We start from the raw sequence: 18,089 nt of genomic DNA, 5'->3' as shown, positions 1-18,089 counted from the left end.
GGGATCAGGATCAGGATTGGGATCGGGATCGGCTCCATGGACACCTTCCAGTCCCCGACGCCCTCGGCACGCCGGGACAAAGCCGGTGAGGAACAGCGGGAATGGCCTGGGGTGATCCCAGAGGGATCAGGATGGCCCCAAAGGGGTCGGGATGGTCCTGAAGGGATCAGGATGTTTGATCCCGGAATGATCCCAAAGGGATCGGGATGGTCCCAGAAGGATGGGGATGGCCCCAAAGGGATCGGGAAGTTTCCAGAGGGATTGGGATGTTCCCAGGGGGATGGGAATGGTCCCAAAGGGATTGGGATGTTTGATCCTGGAATGTTCCCAGGGGGATGGGGATGTTCCCGAAGGATCACTGGGATGGTCCCAAAGGGGTGGAATGTTCCCAAAGGGATTGGGATGTTTGATCCTGGAATGTTCCTAGGGGATGGGGATGTTCCCAAAGGATCACTGGGATGGTCCCAAAGGGATTGGGATGTTTGATCCCGGAATGTTCCCGAACGGGTCAGGATGGTCCCAAAGGGGTGGGAACATTCCCAGAGGGATCAGGATGTTCCCACAGGGATGGGGATGTTCCCAAAAGGGGCTGGGATGGTCCCAAAGGGGTCAGGATGTGCCCAGAGGGATTGAGATGGTCCCAAAGGAATGGGGATGTTCCCAAAGGGATCAGGATGTTTGATCCTGGAATGATCCCAAAGGGATTGGGATGGTCCCAAGGGGATCGCGATGTTTGATCCTGCAATTATCCCAAGGCGATGGGAATATTCCCAAAGGAACTGGGATGTTCCCAAAGGAATTGCAATGTTCCCAAGGCGATGGGAATATTCCCAAAGGAACTGAATGTTCCCAAGGCGATGGGAATATTCCCAAAGGATCGGGATGGTCCCAGAGGGATGGGGATGCTCCCAAAGGTGTTGGAATGTTTCTGAAGGGATCAGGATGATCCCAAAGGAATCAGGATGTTCCCAAGGGGATGAGAGTGTTCCCAAAAGGATGGGGATGTTCTCAAAGGGATCGGGATGTTCCCAGAGGGATGGGATATTTCCTAAGGGATTGGGATGTTTGATCCTGGAATGATCCCAAAGGGATCGGGATGTTCCCAAAAGGATAAGGATGGTCCCAAAGGGGATGGGAACATTCCCAAAGGGATCAGGATGGTCCCAAAGGGGATGGGAACATTCCCAAAGGGATCAGGATGGTCCCAAAGGGGATGGGAACATTCCCAAAGGGATCAGGATGTTCCCAGAGGGATCGAGATGGTCCCAAAGGAATGGGGATCATCCCAAAGGGATTGGGATATTTCCAAAGGGACTGGGATATTCCCAAAGGGGTGAGAATATTCCCAAAGCCACTGGAATGCTCCCAAAGGGGTCGGGATGTTCCCGAAGGGTTTGAGATGTTCCCAAAGGGATTGCCAGACCCCAGGGGCTGTTCCAGGGAACGCCCTCATCCCAAATCCAAGGCCTTGGAAGGATCCCCGGGATGAATTCCAGAGGCTGCTCCAAGCCCTGTCTGACCTTTCCTGGGGCAATCCCGCAGATTCCCGGGAAAACTCTGCCCGTCCCTCCCCATCCCTCCTCCTCCTCCTCATCCTCCCACTTTTATCCCTGAGCACATCCAGGTGGGAAATCCCTGGGATGAGCTGGGATTGGTTTTCAATCCCCATTTCCCATCCCCGTCCCCACCCCTGTTCCCATTCCCATCCCAGATCCAATCCCCGTTTCCCATCCCCATTTCCCATTCCCATTTCCCATTCCCGTTCCCATTTCCCATTCCTGTTCCCATTCCCATTTCCCATCACCGTTTTCCATCTCCATTTCTCATTCCTGTTTCCCATTCCCGTTCCAATCCTCGTTCCCATTCCCATTTCCCATTTCTGATCCGCATTCCCATCCCTGTTTTCCCATATCCATTTCCTGTCCCTGTTCCCATCCCCATTTCCCATTCCTGTTTCCGTCCCCATTTCCCATTCCTGTTCCCATTCCTGTTTCCCATTCCCATCCCCATTTCCCGTTCCTATCCCAGCTCCCTTTTGTGCTGCCCAGAATTCCCCTCTGGAATTGGGGCTGGATCTGCAGGATCTCCATTTTTTAGGGAACAAACCCCTCCAGGGAATGGAGCCAAAATTTGGGAAAACATTGTGAGGGTTGGAAGGAGCTTTCCCAAAAATCTGGGTCAGGAACAGGTTCAGAGCATCCCGTGGGAATCGTGGAATATTTTGGGCTGGGAATTCTGACCATTCCCAGTTCTGCCAAGGATCTGCGACCCTGAAATCCCCTGGGATTTAAATCCTGCCGGGAATGGGGACTCCAGGGCTGAGAATTCCAGACAGGATCTGTTCCCAAAATCCAACAGAACTTTCCCAGGAAGTTTGAGGCCGTTCCCTCCCATCTTGTGGGTGATTCCTGAGGAGCAGATCCAGGATTTCCCTTGGGATCAGCAGATCCCATTCCCAGCTGGATTTTCCTGTAGGATCAGCAGATCCGGATCCCAGTGAGATTTCTCATGAGATCAGCAGATCCCATTCCCAGCTGGATTTTCCTGTAGGATCAGCAGATCCCAATCCCAGTGGGATTTTCCACTTCCAGTGGATCCCAGTGGGATTGTCCATGGGATCAGCAGATCCCAACCCCAGAGGGGTTTCCCATGGGATCAGCAGATCCCATTCCCAGTTGGATTTTCCTGTAGGATCAGCAGATTCTGATCCCAGCGAGATTTCCTATGGGATCAGCAGATCCCATTCCCAGTTGGATTTTCCTGTAGGATCAGCAGATCCCAATCCCAGTGGGATTGTCCATGGGATCAGCAGGTCCCGATCCCAGTGGGATTTCCCATGGGATCACCGGGAATTCTCCCCGCAGAGCCCGGCCCCGTGTCCGTGACCATCCCGGCCTCTCCCTTCATGCAGAAGTTGGGATTCGGCACCGGAGTCAGCGTCTACCTGATGAAAAGGTTGGGAATGGCCTCGGGAACCCCAGGAAATCCCAGAGATTATCCCAGTTTTCCTCCCCGTGGATACGGAGCCAAGGGAGGGATTTGGGAATTGTGGAGCAGGGAAGGAACACAGAGTTTTGGGATAACCCTGCCCCGGCTGGAATTGTGGGATTTGATCTCCATTATTTTGGGATAACCCTTTCCCAGCTGTAATTTCAGGATTTTGGGCTCCATTATTTTGGGATAACCTTGCCCAGTTATAAATCCGGGATTTGGGGCATCATTGTTTTGGGATGACCCTGTCCCGGCTGGAATTCCAGAATTTGGGCTCCACTCCTGGGAATTCTGGGATTTGGGCTCCATTATTTTGGGATAACCCCATTGGTCTTTCCATGGATGGAATTCAGGGATTTGGGGCCATTCCTGGGATAAATCTTGGCTGGAATTCCAGGGATTTGGGGCTCCATCATTCTGGGATAACTTTGTCCCAGCTGGAGTTCCAGGATCTGGGCTCCACTCCTGGGAATCCAGGATTTTGGGCTCCATTATTCTGGGATAACCCTTTCCCAGCTGTAATTCTGAGATTTTGGGCTTGATTATTTTTGGATAACACTTTCCCAGCTGGAATTCCAGGGATTTGGGCTCCATTCTTGCGAATTCCAGGATTTGGGCTCCATTCCTGGGAAGTGCTAGATTTTGGGCTCCATTATTTCGGGATATCCCATTCCCAGCTGGAATTCCAGGGATTTGGGCTCCATTATTTCAGGTTAACCCATTCCCAGCTGGAATTCCAGGGGTTTAGACTCCATTATTTCGGGATAACCCTGTCCCGGCTGGAATTCCAGGGATTTGGGCTCCATTCCTTCCCTCCACCAACCCCACCTGGAAACGGGATCGGATAAAAATTCCCTTTCCCCGAAAATTCCCCGGAGGGATTCGCAGCATTCCCGTCCCGCGGCGGGCGGATCGGATCCCTTTCCCGTCGGGAATTCCGTGGGAATTCCGGCGTTTTTCCCGGGCAGGTCCCCGCGGGGGCTGCCGCGCTCCCCGTGGGCCGTGAAGAAGATCAACGCCGGCTGCTCGCGGAGCCAGCGCAGCCTCTTCCAGCGGAGACTGCGGGAGGAGGCGCGGACCCTGCGGAACCTGCGGCACCCCAACATCGTCGGTGCGCGCTCCCGGGAACGGAGGGGCCCGATCCCGTGGGAATGGAGGGGTGGGGTACATTGGGAATGGGGTTGGATGCGATGGGAATGGAAATGGATTTGATGGGAATGGGGTGGGGTGCATTGGGAATGGCGTTGGATCCATGGGAATGGAGGGGTTGGATTTGTTGGGAATGAGGATGGATCTGTTGGGAATGGAGGGGTTGGATTTGATGGGAAAGTGGTTGGATCAATAGGAATGGGGATGGATCCATGGGAATGGAGGAGTTGGATTTGTTTGGAATGGAGGTGTTGGATCTATGGGAATGGAGGTGTTGGATCCATGGGAATTGGGTTGGATCCATGGGAATGGAGGGGTTGGATTTGATGGGAATGGGGTTGGGTACATTGGGAATGGAGGGATGGATTTGACGGGAATGGATCCATGGGAATGGAGGGGTTGGGATCCATGGGAATTGGTTGGATCCACTGGGAATGGAGGGGATTTGATGGGAATGGGGTTGGATTTAATGGGAATGGGGAAGGATCCGTGGGAATGGAGGGGTTGGATTTCTTGGGAATGAGGATGGATCTGTTGGGAATGGAGGTGTTGGATTTGATGGGAATGGAGGGATAAATCCATGGGAATGAAGGAGTTGGATCCATTGGGAATGGAGAGATGGATGCATGGGAATGGGGCTGGATACATTGGGAATGGAGGGGGTGGATCCATGGGAATGGAGGGATGGATCCGTGCGAATGGAGGCATTGGATCTATTGGGAATGGGGTTTGATCTGTTGGGAATGGAATTGGATTTGTTGGGAATTTGGTTGGATCTGTGGGAATGGAGGGATGGATCCATTGGAAATGGAGGGTTGGATCTGTTGGGAATGGGGTTGGGTACATTGGGAATGGAGGGGGTGGATCTGTGGGAATGGAGAGGTTGGATTTGTTGGGAATGGGTGGGCTGGATTTGTGGCAATGAGGGGATGGATGCATGGGAATGGAGGGGTTGGATCCATGGGAATAGAGGGGGAGATGAGGGGGATCAGGGATTGGGAAATTCCAGACCTCCCAGTGCCTCTGGAATTCCCAGAGAAGCCGGGGCTGCCCCCGGATCCCCGGGAGTGTCCAAGGATGGATTTGGAGCTCCCTGGGATCAAGGGAGGGCTCAGGGTTGGACTGGGATGGGACTGAAATCCATTAATCCCATCCGGAATATTCCATGATTATGGTTGGTCCCCCATTCCCGTTGCCATCCCCATTCCCATCCCATTCTCACGGATCCCATTCCCATTAATCCCATTCCCATGGATCCCACAGCTCCGATTCCCATGAATCCCATTCCCACTCCAATGGATCCCATCCCCATTCCCATTCCTACAGCTCCCATTCCCACGGATCCCATTCCCATGGATCCAATCCCATTGCCATTCCCACAATTCCATTCCCATTCTCATGGCTCCCATTCCCAGAAATCCCATTCCCACAAATCCCATTCTCACATATCCCATCCCATTGCCATTTCCATTCCCACTCCCACGGATCCCATGGATCCCATTCCCACGGCTACCATTCCCACGGCTACCATTCCCATTCTCATGGATCCCATTCCCATGGATCCCATTCTCATTCCAATGGATCCCATCTCGATTCTCATGGGGATGGGATTCCCAGGAATGTGGGGTTCCTGGGAATGTGGGGTTCCTATCCCATGGATATCATCCCATTCCCGTGGCTCCCATTCACATGGATTCCACGGATCTCAAGGCTCCCATTCCCAGTGATCCCATGGATCCCACAGCTCCCATTCCCACATCCCACGGATCCCACGGCTCCCATTCCCATAGATCCCATTCCCACAGATCCCATTCCCACTGATCCCATGGCTCCCATTCCCACTGATCCCACAGATACCATTCCCACAAATCCCATTGCCATGGCTCCTATTCCCACCGATCCCACTGATCCCACGGATCCCATTCCCACTGATCCCATGGCTCCCATTCCCACATATCCCATGGTTCCGATTCCCATGGCTCCCATTCCCATCCCATTCCCACTGATCCCATGGATTCTACTGCTCCCATTCCCACAGATCCCATGGATCCCATGGCTCCCATTCCCACGGATCCCATTCCCACTGATCCCATGGATCCCATTCCCACTGATCCCACATATCCCATTCCCACAAATCCCATTCCCATGGCTCCTATTCCCGCTGATCCCACGGATCCCATTCCCACGGCTCCCATGTCTCCCATTCTCACATATCCCATGGATCCCATTCCTATTGTCATCATCCCATTCCTATGGATCCCAATCCCAAGGACCCCATTTCCATCCCCATTCCAATTGTCAGGGATCCAATTCCCATGGCTCCCATTGCCATGAATCCCATTCCCATGGATCCCATTCCCATTCCCACGGCTCCCATTTCCAGTGATCCCATGGATCCCACAGCTCCCATTCCCACATATCCCATGGATCCCATTCCTATGGGTCCCATCCCATTCCCACGGATCCCATTCCCACGGATCCCATTCCCAAGGATCCCATTCCCAGTGATCCCATGGCTCCCATTCCCACTCCCAGTGATCCCATGGATCCCATTCCCAGTGATCCCATGGATCCCACAGCTCCCATTCCCACATATCCCATGGATCCCATTCCTATGGATCCCATCCCAATCCCAAGGATCCCATTCCCATCCCCATTCCAATTGTCACAGATCCAATTCCCATGGCTCCCATTCCCATGAATTCTACGGATCCCATTCCCAGGGATCCCATGGATCCCATTCCCATGGATCCCATCCCAATCCCAAGGATCCCATTCCCAGTGATCCCATGGCTCCCATTCCCACTCCCAGTGATCCCATCCCATTCCCATTCCCAGTGATCCCATGGCTCCCATTCCCATTCCCAGTGATCCCATGGATCCCATTCCCATGGATCCCATTCCCAGTGATCCCATCCCATTCCCAGTGATCCCATGGCTGCCATTCCAGGGTACCGGGCGCTGACAAAGGCTCCGGACGGGAGCCTCTGCCTGGCCATGGAATTCGGGGGGGAGAAATCCCTGAACGACCTCATCGAGGAGCGCCGGGAGCAGGGCCTGGGAATGTTCCCGGCAAACACCATCCTGCACGTGGCCCTCAGCATGGCCAGGGGCCTCCAGGTACCGGGAAAATCCCAGGGAAATCCCGGGAAAAAATCCTGGGAATTCTGGGAAAAAACCCTCGGACTCCGGAAAAGTCACGGGATTCCAGAAAAGTCCTGGCATTCCAGGAAGATCTCAGGATTCTGGGATAAAGGGGAGCCAGGGGGTCTTTCTAGATGCTGGGATAGGGATGGGGATGGGTGGGATCTTGGGAGGGATTTCCCGGCTGGGCTGGAATTCCCAGAGAATCCTGGGGAAAGTGCAAGGAAAGGCTGGAGCAGCCTGGGATTGGGGTTGGAATGGGATGGGATTGAAGGTCCCATCCCAAACCATTCCATGATTGTGGGATCAAGGACGCTCAGGATCCATCCTGAGGGATTTTTATGGAATTCAGGGATGGAAAAGGGAAGGGAGACCCTTCCTGGAGTCCTGAATTCCCAGTGAAGACCCTGGATCCCGAAATTCCTTCTCAGGGAGAAATCGGCATGGGGATGGATCCAATGTCAGGCTAGGAGAGCTGGGAATGGAGGGAATTCCTAGGAAAGAGGAGCTTGGGGTGGGATTTGGGAAGGAACTCCTGGCTGGGCTGGAATTCCCAGAGAATCCCTGGGAGAGTCCAAGGAAAGGTTGGAGTGGCCTGGAATTGAGGTTGGGATGGGATTGAAGGTCCATGGATCCCATCCCAAACCATTCTGGGATCAAGGACACTCAGGATCCATCCTGAGGGATTTTTGTGGAATTTGGGGATGGAAAAGGGAAGGGAGACCCTTCCTGGAGTCCTGAATTCCCAGGGAAGCCCCTGGATCCCGAAATTCCTCCTCAAGGAGTTGGGATGGAGCTGGATCCAACCCAGGAGAGCTGGAGGGGGATTTGGGAAAAGGGCCTGGAATGGCAGCACAGGGAATGGCTCCCACTGCCAGAGGGTCGGGATTTTGGGATGTTGGAAAGGAATTCCCGGTTGGGCTGGAATTCCCAGAGAATCCCTGGCAGTGCCCAAGGAGCGGCTGCAGGATTGGGCTGATCCATGAGATCCCCCAATCCACGGATTCCGAGCCACCCCCGAGGTTTTGAGGCCGGATCCGGGATTTGTCCTTGATCTGAATTCCCGGCATTCCCGGGCTTTCCCGCAGTACCTGCACACGGAGCAGCGGCTGCTCCACGGCGACATCAAATCCCCCAACGTCGTCGTCCGCGGCGCCTTCGAGACCGTCAAGATCTGCGACGTCGGCGTCTCCCTGCCCCTGGATGAGAACCTGACAGGTGGGAACTCGGGAATGCCCGGGAATGGGGGATCCCTGTAAACTGGTATGGAGTGTGGGACTCCCATCCCGTGGATCCCATTCCCAGCATCCCTTTGATCCCTGGATCCTGTGGCAGTGAGTGATCCCACTCCCAATCCTGTTCCCGATATCCCGTTATCCCGCTGCAGTGAGCGATCCCATTCCCACTCCCAATCCCAATATCCCTTTGATCTCATTATCCCACTATCCCTCTGCTGCCGCTGCAGTGAGCAATCCCATTCCCAATATCCCGATCCCAATATCCCTTTGATCCCATTATCCCGCTATCCCTCTGCTGCCGCTGCAGTGAGCAATCCCATTCCCAATATCCCGATCCCAATATCCCTTTGATCCCATTATTCCCGATTTGTTCCCTCCGCTCCGTCGGCAGTGAGCGATCCTGATCACATTCCCAATCCCCTTCCCTATATCGCTTTGATCCCATTCCCAATCCCATTCCCAATCCCATATCCCAGTCCTGATATCCAGTTGATCCTGATTTGTCCCTGTTATCCCTGTGCAGTGAGAAACCCGTCCCTGTGCTACATGGGCAATCCCGATCCCAATATCCCATTGATCCCATTATTCCCGATATGTTCCCGTTATCCCATGACAGTGAGTGACCCCTCTGTCTGCTATCTGGGCCCAGAGCCCCGTATCCCATTGATCCCTTCGATCCCATTCATCCCATTGATCCCTTTGATCCCGTTGTTCCCATGGCAGTGAGCGACCCCTCTCTGTGCTACGTGGGCACGGAGCCCCATATGCCTGTGATCCCAATATCCCAATTTATCCCCATTATCTCATGGCAGTGAGCGATCCATCCCTGTGCCACGTGGGCTATCCCATGGATCCCATTGATCCTGCTATCCCACTGATCCCATTGATCCTGTTATTCCCTCCACAGTGAGCGATCCATCCCTGTGCTACGTGGGCATGCAGCCCCATATCCCATTGATCCCGATATCCCGTTTTTCCCGCTGCAGTGAGCGATCCGTCCCTGTGCTACGTGGGCACGGAGCCCCATATCCCATTGATCCCACTGATCCCATTGTTCCCGTTATCCCGTTGTTCCCTTGGCAGTGAGCGGCCCCTCTCTCTCCTACATGGGCACAGAGCCCCATACCCCATTGATCCCATTGATCTCGTTATCCCATTGATCCCATTGATCCCGTTATTCCCGATTTGTTCCCGTTATCCCATGGCAGTGAGCGACCCATCCCTGTGCTACGTGGGCACAGAGCCCCATTGATCCCATTGATCCCTTTGATCCCGTTATTCCCTGCACAGTGAGCGATCCCTGTCTGTGCTATGTGGGCATGGAGCCCCATATCCCATTGATCCCAATATCCCATTGATCCCATTGATCCCAATATTCCGTTTTTCCCGCTGCAGTGAGTGACCCATCCCTTGCTACATGGGCACAGAGCCCCATTGATCCCGTTATTCCCAATTTGTTCCCGATACGTTCCTGTTTTTTCCTCCACAGTGAGTGACCTGTCCCTGTGCTACGTGGGCACGGAGCCCATTTGATCCCGTTGATCCAGTTATCCCATTGATCCCATTATTCCCGATTTGTTCCCATTATCCCATTGATCCCTGTTACAGTGAGTGACCCATCCCTGTGCTACGTGGGCACGGAGCCCCATACCCCATTATTCCCGATATATTCCCGATTTTTTCCCGTTATTCCCATGGCAGTGAACGACCTGTCCCTGTGCTCGTGGGCACAGAGCCCCATTGATCCCATTGATCCTGTTATTCCCGATTTATTCCCTTTATCCCATGGCAGTGAGCGACCCGTCCCTGTGCTACATGGGCATGGAGCCCCATATCCCATTGATCCCAATATCCCATTTATCCCATATTTCCCGATTTATTCCTGTTTTTCCCTCAGCAGTGAGCGATCTGTCCCTGTGCTACGTGGGCACGGAGCCCCATACCCCATTGATCCCGTTATTCCCAATATCCCGTTATCCCCTCGGCAGTGAGCGATCCCTCCCTGTGCTACGTGGGCACAGAGCCCCATACCCCATTGATCCCAATATCCCATTGATCCCGTTATTCCCAATTTATTCCCGTTTTTCCTTGGCAGTGAGTGACCCGTCCCTGTGCTACATGGGCACGGAGCCCCATGTCCCATTGATCCCGTTATTCCAAATTTATTCCCGTTATCCCTGTTGCAGTGAGCGATCCATCCCTGTGCTGTGTGGGCACGGAGCCCCATATCCCATTGATCCCGTTATTCCCAATATCCCATTTTTCCCTCCGCAGTGAGTGACCCATCCCTGTGCTGCGTGGGCACAGCGCCCCATAGCCCATTGATCCCATTATTCCCAATATCCCGTTATCCCCTCAGCAGTGAGCGATCCATGCCTGTGCTACGTGGGCATGGAGCCCCATATCCCATTGATCCCGTTGATCCTGTTATTCCCGATTCATTCCTGTTTTTCCATGTGCAGTGAGCGATCCATCCCTGTGCTACGTGGGCACGGAGCCCCATATCCCATTGATCCTGATATTCCTGATTTATTCCCGTTTTTCCCTGTGCAGTGAGAGACCCCTCCCTGTGCTACATGGGCATGGAGCCCCATAGCCCATTGATCCCATAATTCTCCATATCCCATTTTTCCCTCCACAGTGAGCGATCCATCCCTGTGCTACGTGGGCACGGAGCCCCATACCCCATTGATCCCGTTATTCCCGATTTATTCCCGTTTTTCCCTGTGCAGTGAGCGACCCCTCCCTGTGCTACGTGGGCACGGAGCCGTGGTCGCCGCCCGAGGCGCTGGAGCCGGGCGGGGTCATCTCGGACCGCGCCGACGTCTTCGCCTTCGGCCTCACGCTCTGGGAGATGCTGGCCCTGAACGTGCCCCACCTGCCCCCGCTCCGCGACGACGGATCCGACGGTACCGGGAACACAACGGGAATAACGGGAATTACGGGAATTACGGGAATTGCAGAGAGGGAACGGGCGTGGGGAAGGGATCCGGGGAGTGCTCGGGTGGGAAAGGGGCTCCGGGATTTGGGGAAAGGGGAATGGGATGGGATGGGATGGGATGGGATGGGATGGGATGGGATGGGATGGGATGGGATGGGATGGGATGGGATGGGATGGGATGGGATGGGATGGGATGGGATTCCCGCTGGGAAAGGGGAGCTTGGGATTGTGGGATCTTGGGAAGGAATTCCTGGCTGGGCTGGAATTCCCAGAGGATCCCTGGTGGTCTCGGGATCACCCTGGGTACATCAGGAAGCACTAGACGGATCGGGACTGGGATTCCTGGGATCCACTGCTGACAGCCGCTCCCTCCTGGCATTCCAGAGGGTTGGGATATTGGGATCTTGGGGTTTTAGGATTTCATGAATTTGGGACTTTGGGAAGGAGTTCCTGTCTGGGAGGGTGTGGAGGGCTGGAATTCTCAGAGGATCCCTGTTAGTGTCCAAGGAAAGCTTTGGATCACCCTGGGAAGATCAGGAAGTGCCGCCGGGCTCCCGGCATCCCAGAGGGTTGGGATTGTGGGATCTTGGTGTTTTGGGAGTTTGGGATCTTGGGGTTTTTGTAATTTTGGGATTTTTGGGATTTTGGGGAGGAATTCCTGTCTGGGAGGGTGTGGAGAGGCTGGGCTGGAATTCCCAGAGGATCCCTGGGAGCATCAGGAAGCGGCGGGCTGGGATGGGGCCGGGATTTCCGGGATCCGCTCCCAACAGCTGCTCTCTCTCTCCCTCCCTCCATCCCTCCCTCCCGTTATCCCAGAGGATTCGTGCTCGGAGGATTCCCTGGACGAGGCCGCGTACCAGGCCGCGCTGGGGTCGCGGCCGCCGCTGCCCGCGGAGGCGGCGCAGGAGCCCTCACAGCGGCCCGTGCGGGAGCTCTTCTGCGCATGCACCGCCCGCGAGCCCCCGCGGCGCCCCCCGGCGGCCACCATCGTCACTGCGCTGCTGCAGCTGCGGGAATGCCAGGAACGGGAACAGGAACAGCCGGGGGGAGAGCGGGAATGAGGGGCGGGACAACGGGAATAATGACGGGATGACGGGGTGGGAATGATGAGGGACAGCGGGGATAGCCGGGATAACACAGGAGGAATGAGGGGTGTGGGACAGCGGGAGTGAGGGATGGGATAACAGAGCGGGAATGCCCTCGCAGCGGCCCGTGCGGGAGCTCTTCTGCGCATGCCCCGCTCGCGGCGCCCCCCGGCGGCCACCGTCGTCACTGCGCTGCTGCAGCTGCGGGAATGCCGGGAACGGGAACAGCCGGGGGCGGAGCGGGAATGACGGGATGGGGAGGGAATGAGGGATAACAGAGCAGGAATGATGGGGGATAGCGGGGATAGCCGGGATAACACAGCGGGAATAATGAGGGACAGCGGGAATAGCTGGGATAGCAGAGCGGGAATGCCCTCAGCGGCCCGTGCGGGAGCTCTTCTGCGCATGCCCCGCCCGCGGCGCCCCCCGGCGGCCGCCATCGTCCCTGCGCTGCTGCAGCTGCGGGAATGCCGGGAACGGGAGAGCGGGAATGAGGGATGGGATAACGGGAATAATGCCCGGAGAGTGGGAATGAGGGACAGGGGACAGCTCGGGAATGATGGGATAACAGAGGGGGAATGACGGGATAACACAGCCCTGAGGGACAGCGGGAATAGCCGAGATAACACAGCGGGAATGAGGGATGCGGGACAGCTCAGGAATTATGAGGGAGAGCAGGAATGCCAGGAGAGCGGGAATGAGGGATGGGGGAGAGCTCGGGAATGTCAGGATAACACAGCGGGAATGACGGGATAACGGAGCGGGAATGGCCGGGAGAGCGGGAATGATGAGGGATAACACAGCGGGAATGACGGGATAACACAGCCCTGAGGGGAGAGCGGGAATGCCAGGATAACCAACGATGGAGCGGGAATTCTGGGACAACACAGCCCTAAGGCACTGGGATAAGGGAGCAGGAACTCTGGGACTGCGGAGTGGAAATTCTGGGATAACAGAGCGGGAATTCTGGGATAACAGGGCGGGAATTCCAGGACAATGGAGGCCTGAAAGACCGGGATGACTGAGTGGGTGACAGAGGTGGAATTCTGGAATGACAGAGCTGGAATTCTGCGATAACGGAGTGGGAATTCCTGGATAACAGAGCCCTGAGAGACTGGGATAACAGAGCTGGAATTCTGCGATAACAGAGCGGGAATTCCTGGGATTACAGAGCCCAGAATTCCAGAGCCTTGAGAGCCTGGGATAATGGAGCAGGAATTCCACAGCCCTGAGAGACTGGGATAACGGAGCTGGAATTCCTGGGATTATGGAGCTGGAATTGCTGGGATTGTGGAGCTGGAATTGCCGGGATAATGCAGCTGGAATTGCTGGGATTATGGAGTTGGAATTCCCGGGATAATGCAGCTGGAATTCCCAGAATTCCAGAGCTTAACATCCCCAGATCCCTGACATTCCTGGAATTCCAGAATTCCTGAGACTCCTCCCACTTTTCCAGAGCCTGATATTCCCAGATTTCCAGGATGTGGCTCTAGGGCCTGACATTCCTTGAATTCCAGGGCCTGAAACTCCTGGAATTCCAGAATTCTGACATTCCTGGATTTCCTTTCTTGTCGGAGTTTCCCTCTTTTAGGTCAACTTTTCCCTCTTTTTCCAGTTAGATTTTCCCACTCTTTGGGGTTTGGATTTTCCCTCTTTTTTTGGATCAGATTTTCCCAAGTTTTCAGGTTGGATTCTCTTAGGTTTGGTGTTGGATTTTCCCTCTATTTTTTGGGCTGGAATTTCCCAAGTTTTCCCATTGGATTTCCCCCCCTATTTTAATTGGATTTTTCCCAGTTTTTAGGTTGAATTTCCCACTCTTTGGGGTTTGGATTTTCCCTCTTTTTTGGGTCGGATTTTCCCAAGTTTTCAGGTTGGATTCTCCCAGGTTTGGGGTTGGATTTTCCCTCTTTTTGGAGTTTGGTTTTTCCCAAGCTTTTTGCTGGATTTTCCCCTGGTTTAGGTCAGTTTTTCCCACTTTTTTTCAGTTGGATTTTCCCTCTTTTTTTGGGCTGGAATTCCCAAGTTTAGGTTGGATTTTCCCTCATTTTTGGTTGAATTTCCCAATTTTCCCTTTTCTTTGAGGTTTGGATTTTCCATCTTTCAGGCTGGAATTTCCCTCATTTTTAAAATTGGGTTTTACCTCTTTTTAGGTTGGATTCTCCCTTTTCTAGGTCAGATTTCCCCTCTTTTTTTGGGCGGGATTTTCCCTCATTTTCCCACTCTTTGGGATTTGGATTTTCCCTCTTTTTTAGGTCAGATTTTCCCAAGTTTTCAGGTTGGATTCTCCCAAATTTGGGGTTGGATTTCCCAAGTTTCAGGTTTGGATTTTCCCAAGTTTTTAGGGTTGGATTTTCCCTCCTTTTTGGGCTGAAATTTCCCTCTTTTAGGTCAGATTTTCACTCCTGTTTTAGTTGGATTTTCCCTCTTTTTTAGGCTGGATTTCCCTCATTTTCCCATTCTTTGGAATTTGGATTTTCCCAAGCTTTTTGCACTGGATTTTTCCCTCTTTTAGGTCGGATTTTCCTGTCTTTTTTTCAGTTGGATTTTCCCTCTTTTTTAGGCTGGAATTCCCAAGTTTAGGTTGGAATTTCCCTCATTTTTTAAACTGGGTTATCCCTCTTTTTAAGTTGGGTTCTCCCTTTTTTAGGTCAGATTTTCCCTCTTTTTTTGGGCTGGAATTCCCACTTTTGGGGTTTGGATTTTCCCTCTGGGCTTTGGATTTTCCCAAGTTTTTTTCCTGGATTTTCCCTCATTTTCCGACTGGAATTTCCCGAGTTTTCCCCCTGGATTTTTCCCTCATTTTGAGTTGGATTTTCCCCAGTTTTCCCTCAGGAATGTTTCAAATAAATAAATTTGTTCCTCTCTCTGGAATTGCTGGCTTTTTCCTTGGGATTTGGGTTTTCCAGAGTGGAGGAAGCTTGGATGGGATTTGGGTGCTCTGAGGGGGGAAAATTCCCCAAAAAACCCCAGAATATTTCCATAAAAACCCCAAAAATTCCCCCAAAAACCTGGAATATTCCCATAAAACCTTTGATTATCCTCAAAAACCTGGAATATTCCCATAAAACCGTGGAATATCCTCAAAAAGCCTGGAATTATTCCATAAAAATGAAATAACAGGAAACTTAGGAGTATTTTCAGAAATTTATGGAATAACATCAGAAAACCTTGGAATATTGAGAGAAAACAATGGAACAGCATCAGAAAAACTTGGAATATTGACAGAAATTTAGGGAATATCCTCAGAAAACCTTGGAATATTCCCACAACGCCCTGGAAAACCTTGGAATAGTGACAGAAATTTTTGGGACGTCTTCACAAAATCTTGGAATAATGACAGAAATTTATGGGTTATCGTGGTAAAACCTCGGAATATTGTCAGGAATTTATGGAATATCTTCACAAAAGCTTGGAATATTGTCAGGAATTTATGGAATATCTTCACAAAAGCTTGGATTGTTGACAGAAATTTATGGAATATCTTCACAAAACCTTGGAATATTCCCACAAACGCCTGGAATTCCCAGTTCCAAGGCAACAGGAAAAGCCAATTCCCATTAACGAAGCCCCGACCCCAATTAACTTAAATCCACCAACAAACACCTGGAAAAAGGCAGGAATTTGGGGGGATCCTGGAGAATTCCAGGATTTCCAGTGGAATTCAGCAGCAGCTGGGCAGGAAGGGAGAGGGGAGGGACCCCCAGGGAGATTCCCAAGGGAATGAAGGATCCCAAGGGAATCAGGGACCTAAAGGGAATGAGCATTCCCAAGGGAATGAGGGATCCCAAAGGAATCAGGGATCCCCAAGGGAAAGAATTCCCAAAGGAAAGGAGAATTCCCAAGGGAATGAGGGATCCCAAAAGGAAAGGGAATTCCCAAAGGATCAGGGATCCCCAAGGGAAAGAATTCCCAAGGGAATGAGGGATCCCAAAGGAATCAGGGATTCCCAAGGGTAAGAATTCCCAAAGGAAAGGAGAATTCCCAAGGGAATCAGGGATTCCAAGGGAATGAAGGATTCCAAAGGGAAATGAGAATTCCCAAGGGAATGAGGGATCCCAAAAGGAAAGGGAATTCCTAAAGGGATCAGGGATTCCCAAGGGAAAGAGAATTCCCAAAGGGAAAGGAGAATTCCCAAGGGAATCAGGGATTCCAAAGGAATGAAGGATTCCAAAGGGAAACGAGAATTCCCAAGGGAATCAGGGATCCCAAAAGGGAAGGGAATTCCTAAAGGGATCAGGGATTCCCAAGGGAAAGAGAATTCCCAAAGGGAAAGGAGAATTCCCAAGGGAATCAGGGATCCCAAAGGAATGAAGGATCCCAAAGGGAAGGGAATGAAGGGATTCCCAAAAGAATGAAGGATTCAGGGAAGAGGTTTAGGGAGGGATTCCCAAGGGAAAAGAAGGGGAAGATTCCCAAAGAAAGGGAGGGAATGGTGGATTTGGAAGGGATGGGATTTGGGAAAGGATTCCCAAGGGAATGAAGGATGTGGGAGGGAAGGGATTTGGGAAAGGATTCCCAAAGAAAGGAAGGGGATGAGGGATTCCCAAGGGAAGGATTCCAAAGGGAATGAAGGATTTGGAAAGATTGGGAAGGGATCCAGGGAAAGATTCCCAAGGGATTTGGGGAAGGGAAAGATTCCCAAGGAACTCAGCATTCCCAAGGGAATGAAGGATTCTGAAGGGATTTAGGGAGGAATTCCCAAAGGAATGAAGGATTTAGGGAAGGGATTTAGGGAAAGACTCCCAAGGGAATGAAGGGAAAGACTCCCAAAGAAAGGAAGGGAATGGTGGATTTGGAAGGGATGGGATTTGGGGAAGGATTCCCAAGGGAGCTCAGCATTCCCAAGAAAAGGAAGGGAAGGATGCCAGGAAAAGAAGGATTCGGGAAGGGAAGGGAAGGGAAGGGAAGGGAAGGGAAGGGAAGGGAAGGGAAGGGAAGGGAAGGGAAGGGAAGGGAAGGGAGATTCCAGAGGGAAGGGATTTAGGCAAGGATTCCCAACTGGAAGGGAAGGATTCCCAAGGGATTTAGGGATTTGGGAAGGATTTAGGGAAGGATTCCTGATCCTGCTGATCCCAATCCCGCTGCTTCCACTGCTCCCGCTGCTCATCCCAATCCTGATCCCAGTGATCCTGCTGATCCCGGTCCTGATGATCCCGATTTCAATTCCAATGATCCTGATCCCAATCCTGCTGATCCTGATTTCAATTCCAATGATCCTGATCCCAATCCTGATGATCCCGATCCCGCTGATGCCGGTGTGGATCCCGGTGATCCCAGTGCCGATCCCGCTGCAGATCCCGGTGTGGATCCCGCTGATCCTGGTGTGGTTCCTGGTGCTGATCCCGGTGCTGATCCCAGTCCAGATCCTGCTGCAGATCCCGGTGCAGCTCCCGGTGTTCCTCCTGATGCCGGTGCCGATCCTTGTGCGGCTCCTGGTGCTGATCCCAGTGCTGATCCCAGTGCTGATCCTGCTGATCCCAGTGCTGATCCCAGTGCTGATCCCAGTGCTGATCCCAGTGCTGATCCCAGTGCTGATCCCAG

General features: G+C 52.9%; 1 protein-coding gene across 1 annotated transcript; it reads left to right on the top strand.

The window, feature by feature from the left end:
- Positions 1-12,524, top strand: LOC134416641 (lymphokine-activated killer T-cell-originated protein kinase-like). The gene is made up of 7 exons (XM_063153396.1): positions 1-85; positions 2,865-2,955; positions 3,960-4,102; positions 7,091-7,260; positions 8,373-8,502; positions 11,255-11,431; positions 12,280-12,524. Exons 1-7 carry the CDS (start codon positions 37-39, stop codon positions 12,522-12,524), a joined length of 1,005 nt encoding a protein of 334 aa, XP_063009466.1. The 5' UTR covers positions 1-36.
- The last annotated feature ends 5,565 nt before the right edge of the window (positions 12,525-18,089 follow it).

Source organism: Melospiza melodia, chromosome 3, assembly GCF_035770615.1.
Source record: "Melospiza melodia melodia isolate bMelMel2 chromosome 3, bMelMel2.pri, whole genome shotgun sequence".
Classification (NCBI taxonomy): Eukaryota; Metazoa; Chordata; class Aves; order Passeriformes; family Passerellidae; genus Melospiza; species Melospiza melodia.
Note: the sequence above shows the minus strand (reverse complement) of the source record. Positions and strands in the feature narration are given on the sequence as shown.